Genomic DNA, 20,982 nt, shown 5'->3' with positions numbered 1-20,982 from the left:
ATTATTAAACAAAGTTCTTTAGTTTCTCAATGAATAATCTGTTTATTGGCTCCTTTTTTTTTGCCAATCAATTATAAATGAAAGTTATTTCTATTTCCACAACCAGAAACTCAATTGTATTGTATAAAGTTAGGTCAAAATAAAGTCTATATATTTAGTGACTTCACGGAAGTTCTTTAGTCACTGAAACTTTAAAGAAGGCAGCAAAAATAACTACTTATATGCAAAAGTAATGATTTAATGACTATAAGCAAGACAAAGCAATAGAATTGTGCTTCTTTTGCAGACTGGAGACAATGAAATGTTTAGCTACAATTTCCCCATACAAACATGAAACAATATTCATATAGAATAAACACCCTCACAAATGTATAACTGATGGGTGATGAACACACACAAAGTTCGACCAAAGCAAAGCACGAACTGAAAACAATTGGGGCAGTTCATATTTTAAATTTAACATGCTCTTTTCTACTTAAAATTAATACCTTTAGGAGCTTAAAAGTTGCTCCTATTTACAAACATTTAAGGAGAAGGCATTTTTCTTTGTTTGGAAAGAATGACGTACCTGTTAAATTTGAAATGACTACTGTACCATATATTAAAATGAATTTAGCTATAATGCCTTCAACAATTGGTCAGTTTCTTAAAATTTCTACCACATGTTTTATGACGATAGTGATTCAAACGTGCTTTTAAAAACAGGGTAATTCTATCACACCCAATAAAAAAAATTGAAATAAAATAAACAATGTCCATATTTCTTGGTTTCAGAATTCTTTTTCCTTCACTGCAACACAATTTGAAAAATAAAAATATATACTGGAAAAAAAAAAGAAGACAAACATCATAATAGTTTGCCAATTGCCTGCAAAATCGCTGAATTTGGAATTTGATATCCACTCTAAAAAATGTTCTCTGCTGATAAGCAAGGCTCAAACATAGGATATCTGCAAAGGTCGAACCAGTTTGGAGAATTTAACAACCATATTTGAGTGCATGAAACACAATATTTTCTTTATAGTATTTATAAATATATCATACAATACTGTTTCCTGTTATGTCATATACCAATATGGCATTGTACAACAAGCATAATGCCATCTGATTCTTACAAAAGCGAATCATTTAGACAAGTCAGTAAAATAAACGGTAGTACCCGCTTTAGGCAATCAGATTGAAAAACTGAAGTTTACTTTCCTTTGATCAGTTCTGCAAAGCAATGGAGAAGTAAAAATGAAACATAAGAATCAAAATGGCTAAATATTTAAGAAATTGTTATTCACAGTGACATGGCTACATAGAATTCGGCATTCTATGCATATTCTTTCCGTTTTGTTGATTTTCAAGATGAAAAGCACTTGTTTTCTACAGATTCACAAAACAGCATAACAAGAACAATTGAAGAGAATGTGATGTAGGCATTAGTTGAGATTAACAAACTATGTCCCAATCCTTACATCCAATGCAGAAGATTTCCAAGTCCCAACAACGGTTGCCAAAAAAAAAAAACAAAAAAAAAAAACCACTTCACATCTTTCCTAGCACAGAGAAAAAAAAAATCTTGCCTTCCTCCTCAGAAATCAATTCTCTACAGGAACAATCTTTCATTGCAATTAACGTCCATATGAATGTCACATCTAGTCCATCTTTTATAGCCAAATTCGATGTCACTACAAAAGAAAGCAAATTGGACGAGAGTCACATGTATTAGCATCTATAAAGCTGTAATGGCATGAAGATATCTATATAAATCAGGGTTTAATTATTTTTTTGGGGGGGGAAAGTCTGAGGGGTCAACCAGACGATGTTGCTGAAGAGCCATTTACTGATGTTTTCCGAGGTCTGTTGGCAAAGGAAGATTGGTGGTTACTGCTGGGACTGCTGCTGGTTCCGTTCATAGTACTGGAGATATGTGGAAATTGAGGGTGAGGAGACTGAACTGGGGTACTGGGGCTAGGCAAACATGAAGAGGTGGAGGGAAGACCTCCTGCTGGGCTGTTGGCCTTATCACTCCCAGAGTCACTTTCCAGTTCTCCACTATTATTTAAACCATCTCTCTGGTGGCTGATCTTCATTCTTTTACAAGTAGGGCGAACTCTGTATTTCAAAGGAAGAGGTCCATTCTACAAAGTAAATAGATTAAGTCAGTCAGAAACCTTTTAAATATTATAGCCAACCACAACCTATTATAATTTGATTAGACAGTTACCCTTCTCCAGGTGTAAATATAGGCAATATCCATCAGTGTGTAGTAATCCTTTAAAGGTTCCTCTTCATACATCACATCAATCTAAAATATAAATTATTCAGTCAATACTATAATAAATAATAACAAAGTTAAAACACATTTTTTTCCTTCACACAAGAAAAATTCTCAATTTACATTAATTATATTATTTTTGAAAATGGACTAAATTTTTTCCAACTTTAGGAGAATTTTTTTAAAAAGAGAATGAAGCTTTTTCATGAGTTAAAACAGAATCGCATAATTAAGGATTTCATGTTAGTCACAAATTTGCTGTCACCATCTTTGAATCTGTATTATAAAGTACTTCAAGGATCAAAAATATAAAGCATTATGGATGCTTAACTGTTTTTACTTCAATTCCAGGACTATAATCTTTCAAAAACATTTGACATGTAGATAGAAAAAGAATTAAAAAAAAAGTCAGCAACAAACAGACTTTAAATGAACACAAGTACATGAAGATTGTAAAGAAAATCATTACCTGGAAAGTATTCGGTATGTCCATTTTACTTCTGAGAAACTTTCTTAGATGCATCACTGTCATTGCTGCTGGGCAGCGCAAATATCTTTTATCATTCACCTGAGAGCATATTTAGCAAAGTCATTTCACTTTTCAATTCCAGGACTATAACCTTTCATAAATATTTGACATGTAGATAGAAAAAAAATAGCAACAAATAATATATTGCAATTCAAATTTTAAGAATTTCTTGGACATATTGCAATACTTGGAATGTCAGTGAAATTCAAATTATCAGGTCTTTGTTCATACATGAATCAAATGAGTTGAAGTTTTCTGTAAGACTATAAGCTATATATATATATATATATATATATATATATATATATATATATATATGATTCAAATTCTTGATTATCAACCTCAAGGAATTTACAGCCATTAGTAATAAATTGCTATCAGTTTGAGACTATCTCCTAAGAATATTCAAAGAGAAAATATTCAAATTCTCTCACACAAAGGTTAAAAAAATTCACAATTTTTCTTCTGCATAAGTTTTACATAACAAAGATTATACCTCCTCCTTAGATTTCTCTTTGTCCTTGTTTACTTTTCGATCCAATCTAAGGAAAGGAAATAGATTAGAATAATTAAAATTACAATAATTTAACTAATAAGAAACATAGTAGCATAAAAAGAGATTTCCCCATCGGTGGAACTTACCTGTTCTGGTCAAAGAATTCAATGGATAAGCTTATTATCTCATCATCAGTGATAATTCTCTTATCTTCATCTGCAACTTCCCCCCTGTCTTCATTAGAGCCATTGGCAGCTAGATGGAAATTTTTAAATATTTGATAAACATATTATACATAAAAGACAACCAAAAGAATGAAAGTTGTCATGTGGTTTCAATGTGGGGTGGGTTTTTTTTCCTTTTAAGTCTTTAGCATGTAGTAAGTAAAGGCAAAAATACTGGAAATAGGTTTTTTTTAATCCCATAATATAAAGTAAAAGTTAGAAGAACTTGCCATCAGCAGAGGGATGAGCAGCATAAAAATCCCTTCTTCTTTTCATTTCATCTGAAAGGGAAAATGTAAATATTATTTTTTTACCTGATAACAATACTTAAAAATGACAAGAGAGTCTATTAAGTCCATCTTTACTCACTTTTGAAAAGGCCTGGAACTAATTTGTATACAATATCTTGAAGAGTTTTATCTGACCTGGAAAAAATAAAATAGAAATGTAAGCTACTAATTAGATGGCATATATTAGGATTTTCCTTCCCCCTTTTTTGACTGAAAGTTTTTACTGTATTATGACACTGTTTAAAAGAAGGCTAATATAGGAAAAATAAAATTCTCAGTACAAAATTCATAAGATATCATCGAATTCTAAGACTAGCACAGTATATTTTACTTTAAAATAGATGACAAGGCTGATCTTGCTATCTCTTATACTTTGTTTCTTCCTTAAGGATATGATTTCTCTCTCATCACACTCAGTTAAGATCAGTGTATACTACGAAAACAATGCAGAGACCTAAAAATTGCCTTCTGTGAGGGGGTGGGGGGGGGAGGGAAGTAAGATTAGGGGGAAAAAAACTGTAAAACTCAAAATAAATAAAATCTTAAAAAAAATAGATGACAAGGTAGTTCATTCTTATAAATGACCTCATTTCTATTGCATTTTGCATACCCCAAAACACTTTAAAACTTCCTAAGAATTACCTGAGAGAACAGGTAGAGTACAAAAAAAAAGAAATGGAATCCACCATATTTTTCTAAGTTAATCCTGCTTTTCAAGGTTACATTCATGCTCTGACAAAAATGCAATGTGTCAAAAGATACTGTGAAAAAGTTAAAAGTATCATCCTTTACAAATGAACATCTCCAGCTTAATTCTGAAGCTATCAGATAGCATTGCTGACATTCGATCCACTAATGAAGAGGAAGTTAGATCACCAACCGATCCTGGTTCTACAGAGCACCCTGTTCTCCCACCTTATGTTCAGGAGTGGCCTGGTTTTGTGAACTTGGACGTCGCAGATGGGACAGTACTTGCTGGTCTCCAGGTAGCGCACAATGCATGTTTTGCAGACTGGAAAGAGAAGACGGGAGATCTGGGGTGAGTCGGGAGTTTGGGGCTGCAGCAGGGGCAGGTCAAGGTGCGCTCACCAGCGACCCGGGGGGGGGGGGCACGTGCCACCTGCGCGGCTGGGGCTGCGGGGGACAAGCACAGGTGGGTCTGGGGACTCACAGGAATGCAGGCATTCGATGATGGTGGTGGCGTCGATGAAGTAGCCTCCGCAGAGCACGCACATCAGGTGGGGGTTCAGCTCCGTGATTTTGATTCTGGTGGTCCGGTGCATCGTGGCGGGCTGAGCGCGGGGCCTGCAAGCACAGAGCGCGGGGCTGCAACTCCCCGGGAGCGTCCCCCGAAGCCTCGGGCGGGGGAGCGCCGCGGGCACGCGGGCACGCACGCCCCCCACGCGCACACACGCGCGCCCACGCCCCCCCTCAGGTGAGCCGATCCGGGCCCCCGGCTCGCTTCCGCTGGGGCTGCTTCCCAGCTCCGCCCGGAGTCCGGAGGCGGCCCGGGCCGGGCCCGGCACTCACTCCGGGGCCAGGCGGCCCGGGCCCGGCCCGGCACTCCGGGGCGGGGCGGGGCGGGGCGGGGCGCGGCGGGAGCGGGCCCCGGGCCCCGGCCCGCACGCCTCGGTGCCACACAAAAGAGCGCCCCGATCGGGCGCCCCCTCCGCGCCGCGGGCACTTCCGGAGCCCGAGCCGCGCCTCGCGCCGCGCTCCGGGGCCGGGCCGAGCCCCGCGGGCCCCGCGCCTGGGGGGCGGGGGAAGAGGCGGGTCCCGGCGCCGCCGCCTCGGTCTGGCTCCGGATTCGGAACTGGCCTCGCTCGGGGTTTCCATAGCAACTTCGACTTACACTTGGCATCCGGCCACCGCGGCGACACGCAGCCCGAGCCCCGAGGAGAGGAGAGGAGAGCCGGCGTGCCCGGGGGAGAGGGAGCCGGCGTGCCCGGGGGAGAGGGAGGAGAGCCGGCGTGCGGGGCCGCCCGGCCCGGCTGCGGGGGGAGGGGCCGGCGGGGCCCCCTTCCACGTCCACTCGAGGCCGGGAGCTCGCGCAGCCCCGCCGGGGGCCACTCGGCAGCGCAATATTTTCACGAAGGGATTCCCCCCCCCCCCCAAGAACTGCCAACAGTGCAGCTCGCCCCAAACCTGGACTCCAGAGGCTGGAGGCCGGCGAGCTCGAGCGCTTTCGGGCTTCCTCCTCGGAAACGAAACGCTCCTCCGAGATTTGGACCAAAGGCGGACAAAAAAAAAAGTTGGAAAGGAGTGAAAACTGAAATGGGTTTGGGGGAGGGACGGGGGGAGGCGGGATCCGTTGGGCGATTCGAACTGCTCGAGCCTGGGAGCAGGAGAAAAGGCTGCAAACGGGAGGAGGGGGACAGTCTGCCACGGAGCATGTGACCAGCCCCTTCCCAACGTTAAATCAACACCTTGTCACCATCCAGGAGCGACGGGAGGGAAAAACAAATGTCATTTTGTCAGCCTGCAAGTCCACAGCGAGCTCGAGAAGAGGGAATGGCACGGCCAACAGATAGGGGAGAGATAAATCACAGGGGAGGACTGGGAGCCGCGGAACACCAACTGGCAACCCACTAAATCAGCCGGCTGCACGTCCTCCAAAAATACCTTGCCTGCCCCCCACTCCCCTTCTTCTTTCGGCCCTCCGACGGAGCTCCTGGGCTCGGTGTCCTGACCTCTCTGACACGGATTCCGAAAGGGGCTTTGAATGGAGACGTGTGCACTGCTGTGAAACCCACGACAGGATAGGAGTTATTCTCATTTTCCTCAGATTTGGATTCAGAATTAAGCAAAAACAATACAAGGCAGCTCGGTGTCTGGTTGCCTTTGCCTACTGGCTCAGCCCACGAAGAAAGGGCTAAAAAAGGCTTGGGCTGAAGTGATCCCAACTCCAGTGAGTGACGGACAAGAAAGCTTCATTTACCACTCCACAACATAGAAAAGCAAACCCTCAACATCCGAAAGACTCTGAATAGACGGTTCAGCTGCATCTCAAAGAATTCCCAAGGAAAGCAAGGTATACATTTCACTGTGTTTTGAGTACAAAGATCACCTCAGTGACCTCCAAAACGCCATCCCCTTTGTACCCAGGTTCTTCTCCAGAAAGCTAAAATACCAGAGGGCTGCACTTCACCTTATCAAAAAGGATGTCACAGTGATCCAGCACTCATTGAGTTTATGAGATGACTTGACTTTGAAAAGCTGGCTGACAGCCCTCACATATCTAGTGGACAACCAACTGCTCTTAAGTCTCAACTATTCATAGACCCAACAATCCAACAATCCAAGCCGTGAAGAGATACCTCTGCTGACTGACTTGAGAAGCATCCCAAGGGTGCATTCTAAACCAAAATCTTTGGAACCAGACTTTAAATTCATACAATCCACTTGTGCCAAGAGACTGACCCCACATCACATACTAGTTGTCATCCCCTTGTTCTCTAAAAATTCAGCTCCTTTTGCCTACTCTCCCCCTTGAAAGCAAAGAAAAACTAAGGAACACCTGGAATAGGGTCTTTTTTTAATAACTTAAATATGATTCGAGGAATTGCTTCTCTATCCCAGAGAGGTGGATAACATTGAATAACTCAGTTCCAACACAGAAACTGTCAATTAAGCAAGCAAAAGTGCACCACAATTACAATGGTAAAAATACACAATGGCAAAAACTTGCCATTATATCACACTCAGCTAGGGCTGTCAGTTTTGTTAGAGGCCTGACACCAGTTATGTCAAAAATGAAGGAAAACAGAAGCAAGTTCTTATGTTAACAATCAGCTTGGCTATTTTGCAATCTAAGAAATGCAAATGAACGACCTCACTGGAGTTCATCTCTCTCTAGATGGATGTGGAAAGTAGGGGTTAACTGAAGTCTAAGGACAGTTTTGCCAATTTGGCTGATGAAGATACGAGCCAGAAGTTGGATGTAATAATAATTGGTCTACCAAGTACAGCTGAATTTGGAAACTCCATTGAACAATGGAGTGTTTTATTCAGTTAATAAGTGCGGCACGATCACACTGTGGTAGAGATAGAAGAGAAAAATGAAGTCAAATAGGATGATCATGTTCATAAAATTAAGTCCTTGCACAATGTAATCTGTCTATGTGAAAGAAACTCAAGGCATGGTTATGGCAGGACCAAGTATAGGTGAATCGCTGGGCTCTTTGAGTGAAAAAAACTACAATCCACCTTGGTAGAGAACTGTACAAAAAGCCATACCTTTAAGGAACTTGTTGGGTCATAAGTGTCCTCTCTGTAAAATATAGATTCAGTCACTCCTGAAACCTATAAAACTCTCTGTCCACACTTGGACGTGTAGAAATATTCTTGGAATTTCCCAAACTTTGTGGAGTTAGGTGCTTAGTTTCTAAAAACTGAGCCAGGACCATTAAACTCACTAAAATTCTCTGTGACCATTAGAAGGATCATGATCTCTGGTTTTCTTCGAATTATGGAAGCATCAATTGCTGGAGAAAGCATCTCAATATTAAACTGTCAAGGTCAGATGATTCCGTACCCAAATGCTTGCCACCAACTTTCTAGTATCCATCTCCTCCCCAATCCTATGTCCCATCCGAGCATCAAGGAAACCTTGGCATATTTTCTAGACTTTAGCAAGACACGGTTCTAAATGCACCCCCCCCCCCCACTGGAGTTTAGAAAGAAAAAGTAGCTGTGGGGGGAGGAGGGGAGTGCGAGGGAGAGAGAGAAAAAAAACCCAAACAAAACAAAACTCTACACATGTGAACATCCAGTCACCATCTTCGCTCCAAAATAGCTCCAGATCTGAAACTGTCCATTTCTCGGTCATCACAATCCAGCTGATTTTTAAAAAAGAACTTCTTTTGAAACTGGCCCCCAGGTAGCACTACTGTAAAAACTTTCCCATTTTAAGAACAAATGCGAGAGACGTGGGGAACAACTGGGAACCGCCATCTTAACAACCCATCCAATTTCATACAAGTGTGGGTCCAACTTAAGTTAATAACATTTTTGTCTGAACTCTTTCCAGCTTAACACCCACTTTGGCGGGATCGCTGCCCCCCACGGACTCCATCCCTATAATATGGGGAGGTTCTGCGGCCGCTGAAGCGCCTCAAAATAGGTTTCTTTGGGAGAGGAGGGGAGCCACTTGACCCAGGCAGCTCCCGATTTCAGGCTCCGGCCCCCGTTTGGTCCAAGTGCGCCTCCCAACAAAGGGCGCTGGGTCGCGGGGAGCCGCGGGGGCTGCAAGGGGGGACCCTGCGCCCGGGGGCCACGCGGCTCCGGGGGCCGCGGAGGGGCGCCCCGCGCAGGAGGCAGCGCCGCTGGGAGCAGCTCGGTGCGCCTCTCCGCTGCGGCGGCGGCGGGGGGCGCGGGGCGCGGGGCGCGGGGCGCGGAGGGGGCCCCGCCGCCCGGGCTGTCAGCGCTCCGAGCCGGGGAAGGGCGAGCGAGGGAGCGGGGAGCGAGCGAGGGAGCGGGAGCGAGCCGGAGCCAGCCCGGGGAGGGGGGGGCGGCTGGGCTCCCCTCGCAGGCGCCCCGAGCCGCCCGGACCCCGCCGCCGGGCCCCCGCCCCCCGCCCGCGGGCCCCCCGGCGCCCCCCTGGGTACGTACCCGGAAAAAGGATCCGGCGAGCGGCGATCGGGGCGGCCGAAAAAGACAATGAAAGTTAAAAGTCGTTCAGCAGAAAATGAATGTGAGCCAAGCGGCCATCTTGAAGCGAGCTGCAGACGCTGCTGTCAATGGGCAGGAGCGGAGGGGAGAGGAGCCGCCGCCGCCGCTCAGCTCATGCTAGCGCCGGGCCCCCTCCCGCGCCGCCGCCTCCTCCTCCTCCTCCTCCTCCTCCTCCTCCTCCTCCTCCTCCCGCGCCGCTCCCTCCGCCTCCGCCTCCGCCGCCTCCCGCGCCGCGGCTCCGGCTCCTCCGAGGGGGCGCGGGGGAGGGACGAGCAGATCACAGTGCGGGGCGGGGAGGCGGCTCCAGCCCGGCCCGGGGCCCCCGCTCCCACGTCCCCATTGTCCGGGCCCTCCTCCGCCGCCGCCTTTATTAGTGTGAGGATTATTGGATCCGGCCGGGGGGGGCGGGCGCGAGCCGCGAGGGTGAGTGGGCGAGGGTGCCAGGGGGGCGTGGGGCGCAGGGGCGCGGGGAGGAGGCCGCGGAGGGGCGAGTGGAAACTGACACCGGCCCCAAAATGGCTCGGAGCCGCCGCCCCCTCCCGCGCCCCCTCCCCTCGGGTCACGTGCTCGCTCGTTCCTCCAGGGCGGCCTGGGAATGGGTGCCGGGCCGGGCCGGCCGCCCCCTCCCCTCCCCCCGCCCCTCCCCCTGCTCGCGCTGCGCGGCGGCGCTGGCTGGCTGGCGCTGGCCGCCGCCGCCGAGGCTCCGCCGCCGCCACACACGCCGCCGCCCGGGGGCGCCGCCCGCCACGCCTCCGGGGCCCGGGCCGGCCCCGCGCCGCCGCCACGCCTCCGGGGCCCGGCCCGGCCCGGCCCGGCCCGCGGGGCTCCGGCCGCCCGGAGGGGGGGCGCGCACGCGCAGCACGGCGTCCCCCCGGGGACCTGGGCTCCGTGCTGGGGGCCCTCCGGCGGGCGGGGGTCGGAGAGGGGGCGGGGTCCGAGGCTCGCGGTCAAATTTCCCGCCCAGGATCCTGCCTCTTGGAAGCGGCCCCCCACGCCCAGGCCTCCCGGGGCACCTCGGGGGGGGGGGGGGGGGGAGGCTCCTGGGGTCCGGCCCCGCCCCGGGCGGGGGCGCTTGGAGTTTTTTTCTGGGGGGGGTTACGGCTGGGGAAGGAGAGCCCGGGGGTGGGGCCCCCCCCAAGCCCCCGGGGTCGCTCTCCTGCGGGGTGGAAGGGGGAGACGTGCAGCCGGCGTCCAGCCTGGGCCGGGGCTCCGGCCCTTCCCTTTCCTTTAACATTGAACCCGGTGTCCCCCAGCCAAGGGGGAGGGGAGGCCGGTGTCCCCCAGCCAAGGGGGAGGGGGGCCGGTGTCCCCCAGCCAAGGGGGAGGGGAGGCATCCTCGACAAGAAAAAGCTCCCAGGCCGCCTCGGGTTCCGAAGAGGAGCATCGCGATTTATTAGAGAACAGCAGTGGGGGGCAGGGGGGCAGGGAGGGGGCGGCGTGGCCGCGGCCTCGGGCGCTGGTAACAATGTAAACAAGGCAGGTTTCCGAAGGTTCACGTGGCCCCGGGACGGACTTCACCCAAACTCTCCTATAAAGGAAGGCTTGGACTTGCAGAAGGACCGCTGGCCGGCCCAGGACGCGAGCGCGCTCTGCCTCTGGACCCCAGCAGCCTCTTCTGGTCCTTCCATCACATCTGAGCTGCTCGTTCCAGGCTTTTAGCGGCATCTTTGAGTTTTCCCACTAAGTCCTAGAATGTGTACATAATGGGAGAGTTTTAGGATTAACAGAAACCAAAAAAAAAAAAAAAAATACGATCAAAGATGGGAGGGGGGGGAAGGAAAACTGGGAAAGGCACTTCCTCAACACGTCCGAAATTCAACGGACTCTCAACATTTAATAAATGATTAACGGTCAACTGTGTTTGAAGGCACCTTCATTTCCCCATAAGAGTGTATCTTCAAATTAGCTATCTGATTTTGACCTGAAATAAAAACTCTTCATAGAAATATTCCCCAGTTGATGGAATGAATGGTAAGGCACATCAAGATGAGATTGCTCAGAGTTTGTTTTTTTGACAAATGGTCTTGCATCCTTCTCCAAAGATAAAGGTCTAATAAGTGGTTACAGGAAAGTAACTCACTAGGATAAGTCTTTGAAAAACTGTCCATTAGCTGAACATTTCAAGGAACGAACCTTATCTTCTCAAGGAAGAGTTTTGAAAAAAATAAGCTGTCATGACTTTGAACAGCTCTACCAGGGAAACGTGTCCTTTGCATCACTGAGTCTTCACATGTCTTTTTAAGAAAACATTTCAGCTCCTTTTCCCCTTAGTGTATTAAAGGTCCTAAATAGGTTTATGCAGATGCAAAAGAATTTTTGGAAGTAATGACTTGGGCAACTAACTTAATTTTGCTTTCCTTTGTCACTCAAATCTCAGTCGTGAATAGAAAGCAAATAGTGGATAAGGGAGAAGTGACTATACGGTATGGAACAACATTTTTAAAGCAAATTAAAAACAAAAATTAAAAAAACTGGCAGTTTTCAGGCCTAAAAATAAAGGGAAATCAATTTTTAAATTATACCTTTAAAAGTTCTCCCACTATTCAACAAATTATTATTTGACTTTTTAATAGCTGGGGAATAGGTCTTTTAAAAATATCTTAATATTTCAAGAAGTTTAAATACCATACCTGTAATTGCTCCATAGTGCAATTAAAACTAATGTCTGGATGGAATCTAGAGTCCTCCTTCTGGGAAAGGGGGGAAAAAATGTTAATTAAAAAAAAGCAGTTTTCAGTTTCCTTGGTCTACATAAATGGGAAAAGCAATAAATATGAACAATACCTCAACATTTAAGGTCACCAAATATGATGGTCGATACAGTTTGTGAAGTTGATTGGTCTAAAACAACAAATACATCTATCAGCTTTCAATTAAAAATTAGGAAAAATTCCCACAGAACTTTTTCCAAAAGCATACCAAACATTACCTTAATCTGATATTCCAAACGCCAGGAAACATCAGTTATAAGGAGAGGACATCTGCCAATACTGTAAAGTACAAAGATACTTTGTATAAAATAGTTCCAGAAAAATCTGTCTCTTTTCTTTACATGATATTCAGTTTTAATAAATATGTTTCAAATACTTGAGCTTTGCCAAAAAGTTATGAAATTAAGGAAGAGAGCAGATGATAGCAAAAATGTTTCATGAACTTTATATTAATTTGTTTCTATTCCTTTTTCTTTAGATCAACAACTTTGTTCTAGTCCTGTGTTTATTTTGCTTAGCACCAGCAAGTGAAAAGTTACCCAGTTTGATACTTTCAGTACCTACCTTCCCAGTAGAATTTCCAGAGAATTCTTGTTTTCCTATTAAAACAAAACAAAACAAAAACCACATCTTTGCAAACTTAAGAGTAGAAACAATTAATTGGTAATGAAAATAAATTGAATGTTACTATAACCTGATATTCATTGCAAAAGAGTTCTATTCTTTCTCTGTCAAATTTACAGTCTTCTAGGCATGTGCTGAAAAAAAAGAAAGACCAGAATTTAGTTTTGGAATTTAAATGAACACAACCTTCCCATTGAAAAAGTAAATAGCAACCAAAATAAATTGTACCTCAGAGTTGACTTGTCAGCTTTCTGCTTTCCTGCCTCCAGTATACAAGTTGCAACTGCAGCATGACTGTGTTTTAATATCAAAGGATCAATATGTTTCAAGTCTGGATGATCTAAAATTAATTACCGATGATATATATGATAATGATGATACATAGGAAATCTGTAATAGTTTACTCTAAAAGAGGTTCTACCATTTTGGTAGAAAAATTCATTAAATCATGCAACATATAGGGAGGCAAATTCAGAGAAATGAGAGAAGGCAAGGTCAACTGCAAAGCAGTAAAACAACTTTATGATCATTGCTATCGACTAGTTTAAATTAAATAACCCCTGGCTTTTTTTTTTTGGCTTTAATTTCCTTATTGGACAATGACAAAAAAAAAAAAAGGGAAAAGTTCATTTCTGCAGTGGAGAACACTAAAGATGTATTGGGTGATCAAAAAAAATCAGAGTTTTCCCTTTAAAGATATTTAATACTCTATTTTATGAACATTGTTTAAGAAAAGATCCTCGTTTACAATTCCCCCAGAGCATGTTATAATTAAGTTTTGGTGCCTGTGTATCTGCAAACTTAGAACTCAGAGAGACGTCATGATTTATGTGATCAACTTTAACTTTCGTACTTAAAAGCAAAACCCAGAGGATTGAGTCCAGAGCCCGGGGAAACAGGAGCACAACACAGCCTGCTCCAGCATCCTTGGCATCCACGCTCCCGGCTCAATCACCTGCTTGGCCCCGGCCCGGCCCGTGCAGGTAGCCCGTGCTGGCAGCGGGCAGGGGCAGCCGCGGCCAAGCCCCGCGGGGCGCGCGGCTCCCAGCGCGGGGGTGACCGCGGTCGCCCCCCGCAGCGAGGGCTGCCGGCCGGGGCTGGGGAGCCGCTCTCCCTCGGGCAGGTCCCGGCCCCGGGCCGCGCGGAGCCGGGGCTGCGGCCGGGGAGCCCAGCTGTCAAAGCCGCCCGGCTGCGCGCGGCGCGGAAAAGCCGGCGTTTTAGGCCACGGCCGCGGCCGCGGAGGCGCGGGGCTCGCCTGGCCGGGTTTCTGCCGCGGAACAAAGAGCCCCGGAGCGGGGGCCCGGGGGGCTCGGAAGCCGCCGGCGCAGGGCAGGTGCGGGCCGGGCTCGGGCCCGCCGGCGCCTCGGCCGCCCGGCTCTGGCCCCGCTGGAGGGCCGGCCCGGCCCGGCTGCCAGGCCCGCGGCTTACCTAGCACGGCCTCGTCGGCCCGGGCTTCCAGCAGGCTCCGGAAGGCCGCCCGCAGGAGAAGCGCGAAGGCGGCGAGGTCGAAGCAGCCGGGATCGGCCAGCATCTGGCAGCCGCTCTGCACATACTCGGAGAGCTCCATTGTGAGCCCCGTGACCTTCGACACGCGCACCACGTGACACGCGCCGGCGGCTCAGCCGGTCCCGCCCCCGAGCCGCTCCGCGGCGGCGGCGGCGGCGGCGGCGGCGGCGGCGGCGGGGGAGGCCGGGCCGGGCGGGCCGGGCCGGGCCGGGCGGGCCTGGGCGGCCGGGGCGGCGGCGGCGGCGGCTCCCCAGCCGTCCCGAGGGCCGTGGGCCCCGAGCGCGGCCCGGCCGCGGAGCCGGGCCCCGGCCGCAGGAGGAGGCGGGCCCCGGCGGGAACAAAGCCGGCCTGGCCGGGTGCGCCGCCCCGGGCTCCCCGGCCCCGGGCTCCCCGGCCCGGGCTCGGATCCATTATTCACGGGCCCCGAGCGGCTTCCCGGAGGCGAGGCGGCCGGGCCGGGAGAGACCAGACCGCGAGCCGGAGCGGGCCGGCCCGCCCTGGACTGGGCCGGCCCGAGCCGAGCCGGAGGGACGCGCCATGCGAAAGCCAAGTGGCCCAGCCAGGACAGCCTGGACGGGAAGGCAGAGGCTCGGGGCGGCCCGCCAGGCGGCCTTCCTCGGCCACGTGGGTCTGTTTTCATTCGCCTATTAATTTTTAAAAATGAACTCAGTGTTTTAGAAACCACAGCCAATAGTGGACTTGCAACGAGCGACTCGCGAATGAAACCAGTCTAACGTGACACTCGGAGGAGCGATTCCGGTCTGCTCCAAGGAGGCGAGGGTTGTTCGCCTCCAGAAGCCTCCAGTCCTGGTGAGGCGCCTAGGAAATGTCTCCCCAGCTTCTCTGGGGAATGGACCTCCTCCACAACCACCCCCCACCCCCCATGGGTACCTGGACCCCAACTTTATTCTGCCTCACTACTCTCCTTCTCTGGCTCCTCACTCTTTGTCTGTAGCTCTCTCTCTCTCTCTCTCTCTCTCTCTCTCTCTCTCTGAGGCTCTGTCTCTCTGATTCCCTGTTTTTGCCTTCGCCTGGGTTCTGCTTCTCTGGATCTCCCTTTTACCTGACCTTCTATTTCCCTCTCTCTTACATGTACAAACACGGTGAGGAAAAATGCTGTATGAGAGAGATTACAAAGTGAAACGTGAATTTTCAAAGTGCAAAAGCTAGGATCTTATACATCCATTCACAATGAAAAAATTATTTTGGAGGCAAAGGCTATGTGTGTGCGTTAAAATAATACAGAACTCAGGTTATTTATAGAAGAGAAACGTACTTCATTTCCCAGCAGAAATAGGGCCCATCAGTCCTGTTCCTAAAATCGAGTATTTCTCAATTGACTGTCTTTTAAACGGTTCATTTATTTGTGCCATAAATATTGTTATAGTTATAAAGACATAAAATGGATGGATGAGAGTTTGGAGGCATGAAAGTCACGCAAGAAAACTTAGAGAATAGCTAACATCTTAACCTTCCTCATATTTGCAATTTCTTTCTGCAACTGGGTATATGTCTTTTTCTACCTAAATGTGTCCATGTGTTAGGCCCAAAAGGGACTAGAATTTCTATGGTTGGCCACAGATTGTTAACAAAGTTGTTTTCTCAGCATCCCTACTATATGTGGCTCCTTTCTTTTCAGCCTTCCTTTGAAACATTATGTAAATATAGAGGAAGATTTTGGGGGGGACAAATAATCACTGCAGAAGCAGGTTCATTAAAATGGGCAGCTATCCAGATATGTGTATTATATCAGGACTCCAAGTCAATTTATATAGTCTCAAGAAAAATTACCTATGTAGCAATTCTGAAGGGAGTGAGGGATGGGGGGAAGGGAGGAAAGTGCTTTTTCTTATTTACTCTCATTGAAAATCATAGCAATGAGAATTTTATTAATTTTTTAAAATTACTTTGAGGCTGATAGTAAAAATAACAATTTTGACCTAAAAGGCCCTCTTTTCACTTCAATGATTTAAAAATAGCCTACCAACTTAAAAATACCTTCTTTACAAAAGGAAAAAGTGTTGCTAGCTTTTTATCACAACATGCATGAACTTGAAGTGAAAGCATTAAGGGAGACAATGATGATAAATATTTGGTTTTGTTATTGAAAGACCTGAAAGTTATTTAAGATTTCTATGTTATAAACAATGTTTTAAAATATAACTTAAAACATTAAATATATCTTCTGAGTTGTAACTTTGAACTTTCCTAGGAAATAATCCATCAAAAAACAAAGAAAAAAATAATCCATCATTCTCTATGAATGCTTAAAAAATAAGCCAATGTTTTTATGGATTCTATTTGGAAAGCTTTTCCCAAAGGCCTCATTGTTACATTTTGTTATATTAATATAAAATTTTTTAAAAGCTGTAGTCTAGACTTTCTAAATTCATCTTTTACTATATTCTCCAAATTCTGAAGAAAACTATGCTTTGTTTGAAGATTTCAGTGGCATCCATAGAAGTTGTAAATTTCATGAACTGGGTTAATGTTTTAAGTGATTATTTGTTTACATAAATAATCATTTATGAGTATTATGAAATGCTAGTGAACATTAAATCTATGTTAGTTGTTTTAATACACTTTTAGTATTAATTTATAATTCATCCTCATTCATTAGTATGGGCCTTTTTCTAGTTAGATAGAAATAAGAAAAGAAAAGGCATGCATTATCTGTCAGCAAACTAACTTCAAAAATTTGCATACATTTTCTCCAATGAAATTTAAAGTATGAATTTTTTCTTTCCATTAATATTAGTGATTTAATTAACATATGTCTAAATCCAAGAAACATCCTCCTACTCTCTTGACTTTTTCCTCCACTGCTTGAAGGGATTTGGGAGTCTCTATTATTGCGTATGAAAGTACAATTTACTGCTGTGAAGTTAATTGTAATCTCCCTCTCCCCTTACCCCCCAATAAAAAAAAGAGAATTATGATGAATAGTTTGTTTCCTCATTCATGTTCTTTTGCCAAAATAGATCAAACCCCATTAAAACTCTACCTAAGACAACAATATGTTTCTTTTATTATATCATATACTCTTGTATCATATACTCTTGATGGGATATCACCATTTAAAATCCAGGACCTTTACAAAGTTTTATCCATATGTTTAATGGATCTTATTTGGAAATGGTAACATATATTTTTCTAATAATCCAAGATAAAGATTAAAAAAGGATAAGCAAACACATAAACTGAACTAAATATGTATATCATTCCATATTTAAGAAGAGATACATATTAAAGAGTTCATATGTATAATCTCAGTACTAATAATTGTCTAGTTGTCATTGCTTCAAAATTAGCATGAATAAAGGATTAAAATGTACAATCCAGTTTGTATATTGTCACAGAATCCTAGTTCTTCTGTATATTGATTTTTCTATAGAATTCAAAAGTATTGAAATATATTTTTGCTCTAATCAATAAAGAAATTAAAGTCTGATAATCTTAGTAAGGATTACAGAGTTCCCCATGAGAAAGAGGAGTAACTTCTTCCCCCCAAATTTAAGAAAAATTAATTTATTGTGCATATATTTAAAGCATTTACATTAATGTTCTTTTTCTTAAACCATTGAGATAATAAATATCATATACTCTTAAGGAATTATTCCTCTAGTAGTCATTTTAATTGTAGCCTTCCTAGAGGCAAATTATGGAAAATTTAAACATGAAATCTTTTTTTAAAAAACCTTGGAAAATAATAGATAAAATCAGATAGTTTAAAACTCATTAACCTTGAAATGTTAAAATATAATCCCATTAGGAAAAACCATTTTAAAAGGTAAATCGTATTTAATTTCCTGAAGATCAGCCAACTTTGAATTTGATAGACCATTTCAGACAGGCATTCCATTCTCCAGGGATCTCCTTGGAAAAATATATGATATCCCTTAAGAATGAATTTGGGAATCACAGTAATACTACCAGTTTAAATTAGGCTGAATTATGTGGAATTTATTTTGTCATTGAGAGCATTTGTGTACTAAAAACATGAAGAGAACCAAAACACTGCTTTTCCTATTAATCGTTGCTCTTAGAAGGGCTATGTTGGCTCTTGTAGTCCATCTGCAAAACCCTTAGTTAGAAAATGGGTTTTGTGAATAGAAAAAAATCATCTGCCATTTAGAACTTCTTCACTGAAACTACCTTTAGGACAGAAGAAATATGCCAGAATTCTTTGAAGAAAAGCATCTGATTTCAGATAGTAAAATTTACAGCCTCCTTCCTTGACTGGAAAGTTGTAATCTTTAACTGAGGTAAAAGAGACTTTGGTTCTTTTTGAGCTTTAATACTTTGTGCTCTAATCAATATAGAAGTTAAAGTCTAATAATCTTACTAAGGATTACAGAGTTCTCCATGAGAAAGAGGAGTAACTTCTTCCCCCAAAATTTAAGAAAAATTAATTGATTGTGTATATATTTAAATTCAATTCACTTATCTAATACTAGTTCCAGAAGAAATTTTATTCAAAGGTTGAAAATATTCATGTAAAAGTGTGGATTTTAATAAAAATCATCATATTTTAAATAGATACCTGATAGGGATAATATTACTAATATGAAGTAATAATTATTAGGGAAATTTTTTATTTAAAAAGATGAATATAGGATGAGAAAGTTAAATAAAAAAAAACCCCAATGACATTAAAATAGTAGAAAAGAAAAAAAGTTAAAACTGTTAAATACAACATTGTATTGAATGGACAAAAAACAAGTCAAATTTAATCCCTTAAAATTTTTATGAATTTACAAATTAAATGAAAACATTTCATATTTAAATAAAATATACATTTGAAATTCAAAAGGCTTGGGAAAGCTCCATTTGAATGTTTATGTGTTTATTCAGAGCAGTTTATTCCTTAAATTTTATAATAAAGTGAAATGATATATATGTATTCAGATTTGCAAGATAATCCGATGATTTCTATTACTACAAAGAAACCATTTCTCTTTGATTGAAAGTTGATTGTTGTTGCTTAAATTCTTCTAGTAGCTATTCTGGTTTTCTCCTCCATTCTGCTTGGGAAAACACAGACAAACTGATCCTTTGATTTGCTCTAGTGGGATTTCTCCAAGTATAAGCTTTATTTTGATACAGGCACACATATGCCACATTGAAATGTATTTAAATAAATTTTATAAAACAAATTACTGACACTAACATACAATTTATATCAACAATTTAAGTGATATTCCTTTTCCACAATACTTTTTTTTGATTTTTAAATTCCAGTTGTAATGTTCCAAATGGGGTTGTAGGCCCAATTCTAAATGATCCTGGACTCTTATTTTTAAAAAATGAACTTGAAAGTACAGAATGACAAAAGTTCGATTCCCTTCTTTGGGTATGGAATCTCTGCCTTAAAGTGAATATCGCTATATTCTATATGTTAACAAAGAGAGGAATTTTGTCAAGAAATTCAATTCACTTATCTAATACTAGTTCCAGAAGAAATTTTATTCAAAGGTTGAAAATAAGCATGTAAAAGTGTGGATTATAATAAAAATCATCATATTTTAAACAGCTACCTGACTAAATAACATTTTTTAGAATTTCAGTTTTCATCCATGAAATTAACCATATTTATATTACTGCAAATAATTCCATCTTGCAAAATAAAACGGAAACAAACCCAAAAGGCAAAAGGAACATTTTTATGGATGAACCCAAATAATTAGAATTGATGAATGCTTTGAAAATGACTATATAAAGACATTTTCATCCATATTAATTTCTGAAATGAGAAATTTTTAGCCTAAGAGATTCAAATAAGTTACATCATAAGACTGGGGTATATTGTATACATTGCTAATACTCATCAATTTAAGTGATAGCAGTTATGCTTTTTACTTACCTGAATAACTAAAACTAAATTTAACATTTCAGAAATAAGCCTTTGGAAAGCTCATTTGGCAAATCATATGGAGAAAGTGTATATGTCTTGGCTATAACCTTTTTGTCAGACATATAGGTAGTGTCTAAATAGCTAGGTTGAAGTATAAACTTTCAGTGATTTTATGAATAATTCTGGCTTCAAAGCCTGCTTTGTTTTCTCAATTAAGTAATTACCCAACTCTCTACATTTTTCCATTACAGATTCAGCCATATGTTAATGGCTTTGGTCATTTTTGACATTACCTGAAGATTTGCCTTAATTAGCTCTTTCAATCTTTGAATAGGTCTACATGAGACAATTGTATCAGCAACTGTGAAAGCAATTATATAAATAAAAAGCAATATCCTTCCATTGAAAGTTTTTTTTTATTAACCTCTTCTATGTGTGTTTTTTAAAGCTTCTGTTGTGAGCATTATATGGTATAGAAAAATGTAATTGGTCAAAACATAATATTTTGAACTGTTACTTATAAAGTAATTACTTATGTATACATATGAATAAATATTTCAGATAGTGAAATGGGGCTCATTTAGATTCTGTAAAATGATTTCAATTTAATGCTATAATGAAGAAATAATGAATCAAATTTATTGTGAAAAGGAGTATGATGAATTATTTGGTTAAGGTGGTAAAGTAGCAAAACTGGGACCTTAGTTATCAATTTCTTTAAATCACTCAAACAAACCTTATTAACAATACGTTTCCTTATGTGTTTTGCGTTATGCATAAAGAAAAGATGCCCAAGTTATTTATGGTATTCCTAA

The 20,982-nt window shown here is 43.5% G+C and overlaps 2 protein-coding genes across 2 annotated transcripts; both read right to left on the bottom strand.

The window, feature by feature from the left end:
- Positions 1-217: 217 nt before the first annotated feature.
- Positions 218-9,611, bottom strand: BMI1 (BMI1 proto-oncogene, polycomb ring finger). Its single transcript, XM_074192975.1, has 10 exons — positions 9,413-9,611; positions 4,974-5,107; positions 4,718-4,814; positions 3,882-3,937; positions 3,743-3,793; positions 3,435-3,543; positions 3,289-3,334; positions 2,733-2,831; positions 2,213-2,293; positions 218-2,126 (listed from the first exon to the last, which is right to left on the bottom strand). The coding sequence occupies exons 2-10, from the start codon at positions 5,083-5,085 to the stop codon at positions 1,797-1,799; spliced, it is 981 nt and encodes a 326-aa protein (XP_074049076.1). The 5' UTR covers positions 5,086-5,107; positions 9,413-9,611; the 3' UTR covers positions 218-1,796.
- Positions 9,612-10,829: 1,218 nt separating this feature from the next.
- On the bottom strand, positions 10,830-14,398 carry COMMD3 (COMM domain containing 3). The gene is made up of 8 exons (XM_074192976.1): positions 14,236-14,398; positions 13,036-13,147; positions 12,878-12,941; positions 12,748-12,782; positions 12,402-12,462; positions 12,257-12,313; positions 12,103-12,162; positions 10,830-11,159 (listed from the first exon to the last, which is right to left on the bottom strand). The coding sequence occupies exons 1-8, from the start codon at positions 14,372-14,374 to the stop codon at positions 11,100-11,102; spliced, it is 588 nt and encodes a 195-aa protein (XP_074049077.1). The 5' UTR covers positions 14,375-14,398; the 3' UTR covers positions 10,830-11,099.
- Positions 14,399-20,982: the final 6,584 nt, after the last annotated feature.

Source organism: Macrotis lagotis, chromosome 7, assembly GCF_037893015.1.
Source record: "Macrotis lagotis isolate mMagLag1 chromosome 7, bilby.v1.9.chrom.fasta, whole genome shotgun sequence".
Lineage (NCBI taxonomy): Eukaryota > Metazoa > Chordata > Mammalia > Peramelemorphia > Peramelidae > Macrotis > Macrotis lagotis.
Note: the sequence above shows the minus strand (reverse complement) of the source record. Positions and strands in the feature narration are given on the sequence as shown.

What these genes read in the sequence shown, in the direction of transcription:
- BMI1 (XM_074192975.1), bottom strand. Translation starts at nt 5,085, where the DNA reads ATGCACCGGACCACCAGAATCAAAATCACGGAGCTGAACCCCCACCTG. An exon ending in TGCTCATCCCTCTGCTGATG is followed by an intron (nt 3,544 to 3,742) that starts GCAAGTTCTTCT and finishes ATTTCCATCTAG; the next exon opens with CTGCCAATGGCTCTAATGAA. An exon ending in GAATTCTTTGACCAGAACAG is followed by an intron (nt 3,335 to 3,434) that starts GTAAGTTCCACC and finishes TCCTTTCCTTAG; the next exon opens with ATTGGATCGAAAAGTAAACA.
- COMMD3 (XM_074192976.1), bottom strand. Translation starts at nt 14,374, where the DNA reads ATGGAGCTCTCCGAGTATGTGCAGAGCGGCTGCCAGATGCTGGCCGAT. An exon ending in CTGGAAATTCTACTGGGAAG is followed by an intron (nt 12,463 to 12,747) that starts GTAGGTACTGAA and finishes TGTACTTTACAG; the next exon opens with TATTGGCAGATGTCCTCTCC. An exon ending in GCACTATGGAGCAATTACAG is followed by an intron (nt 11,160 to 12,102) that starts GTATGGTATTTA and finishes TACACATTCTAG; the next exon opens with GACTTAGTGGGAAAACTCAA.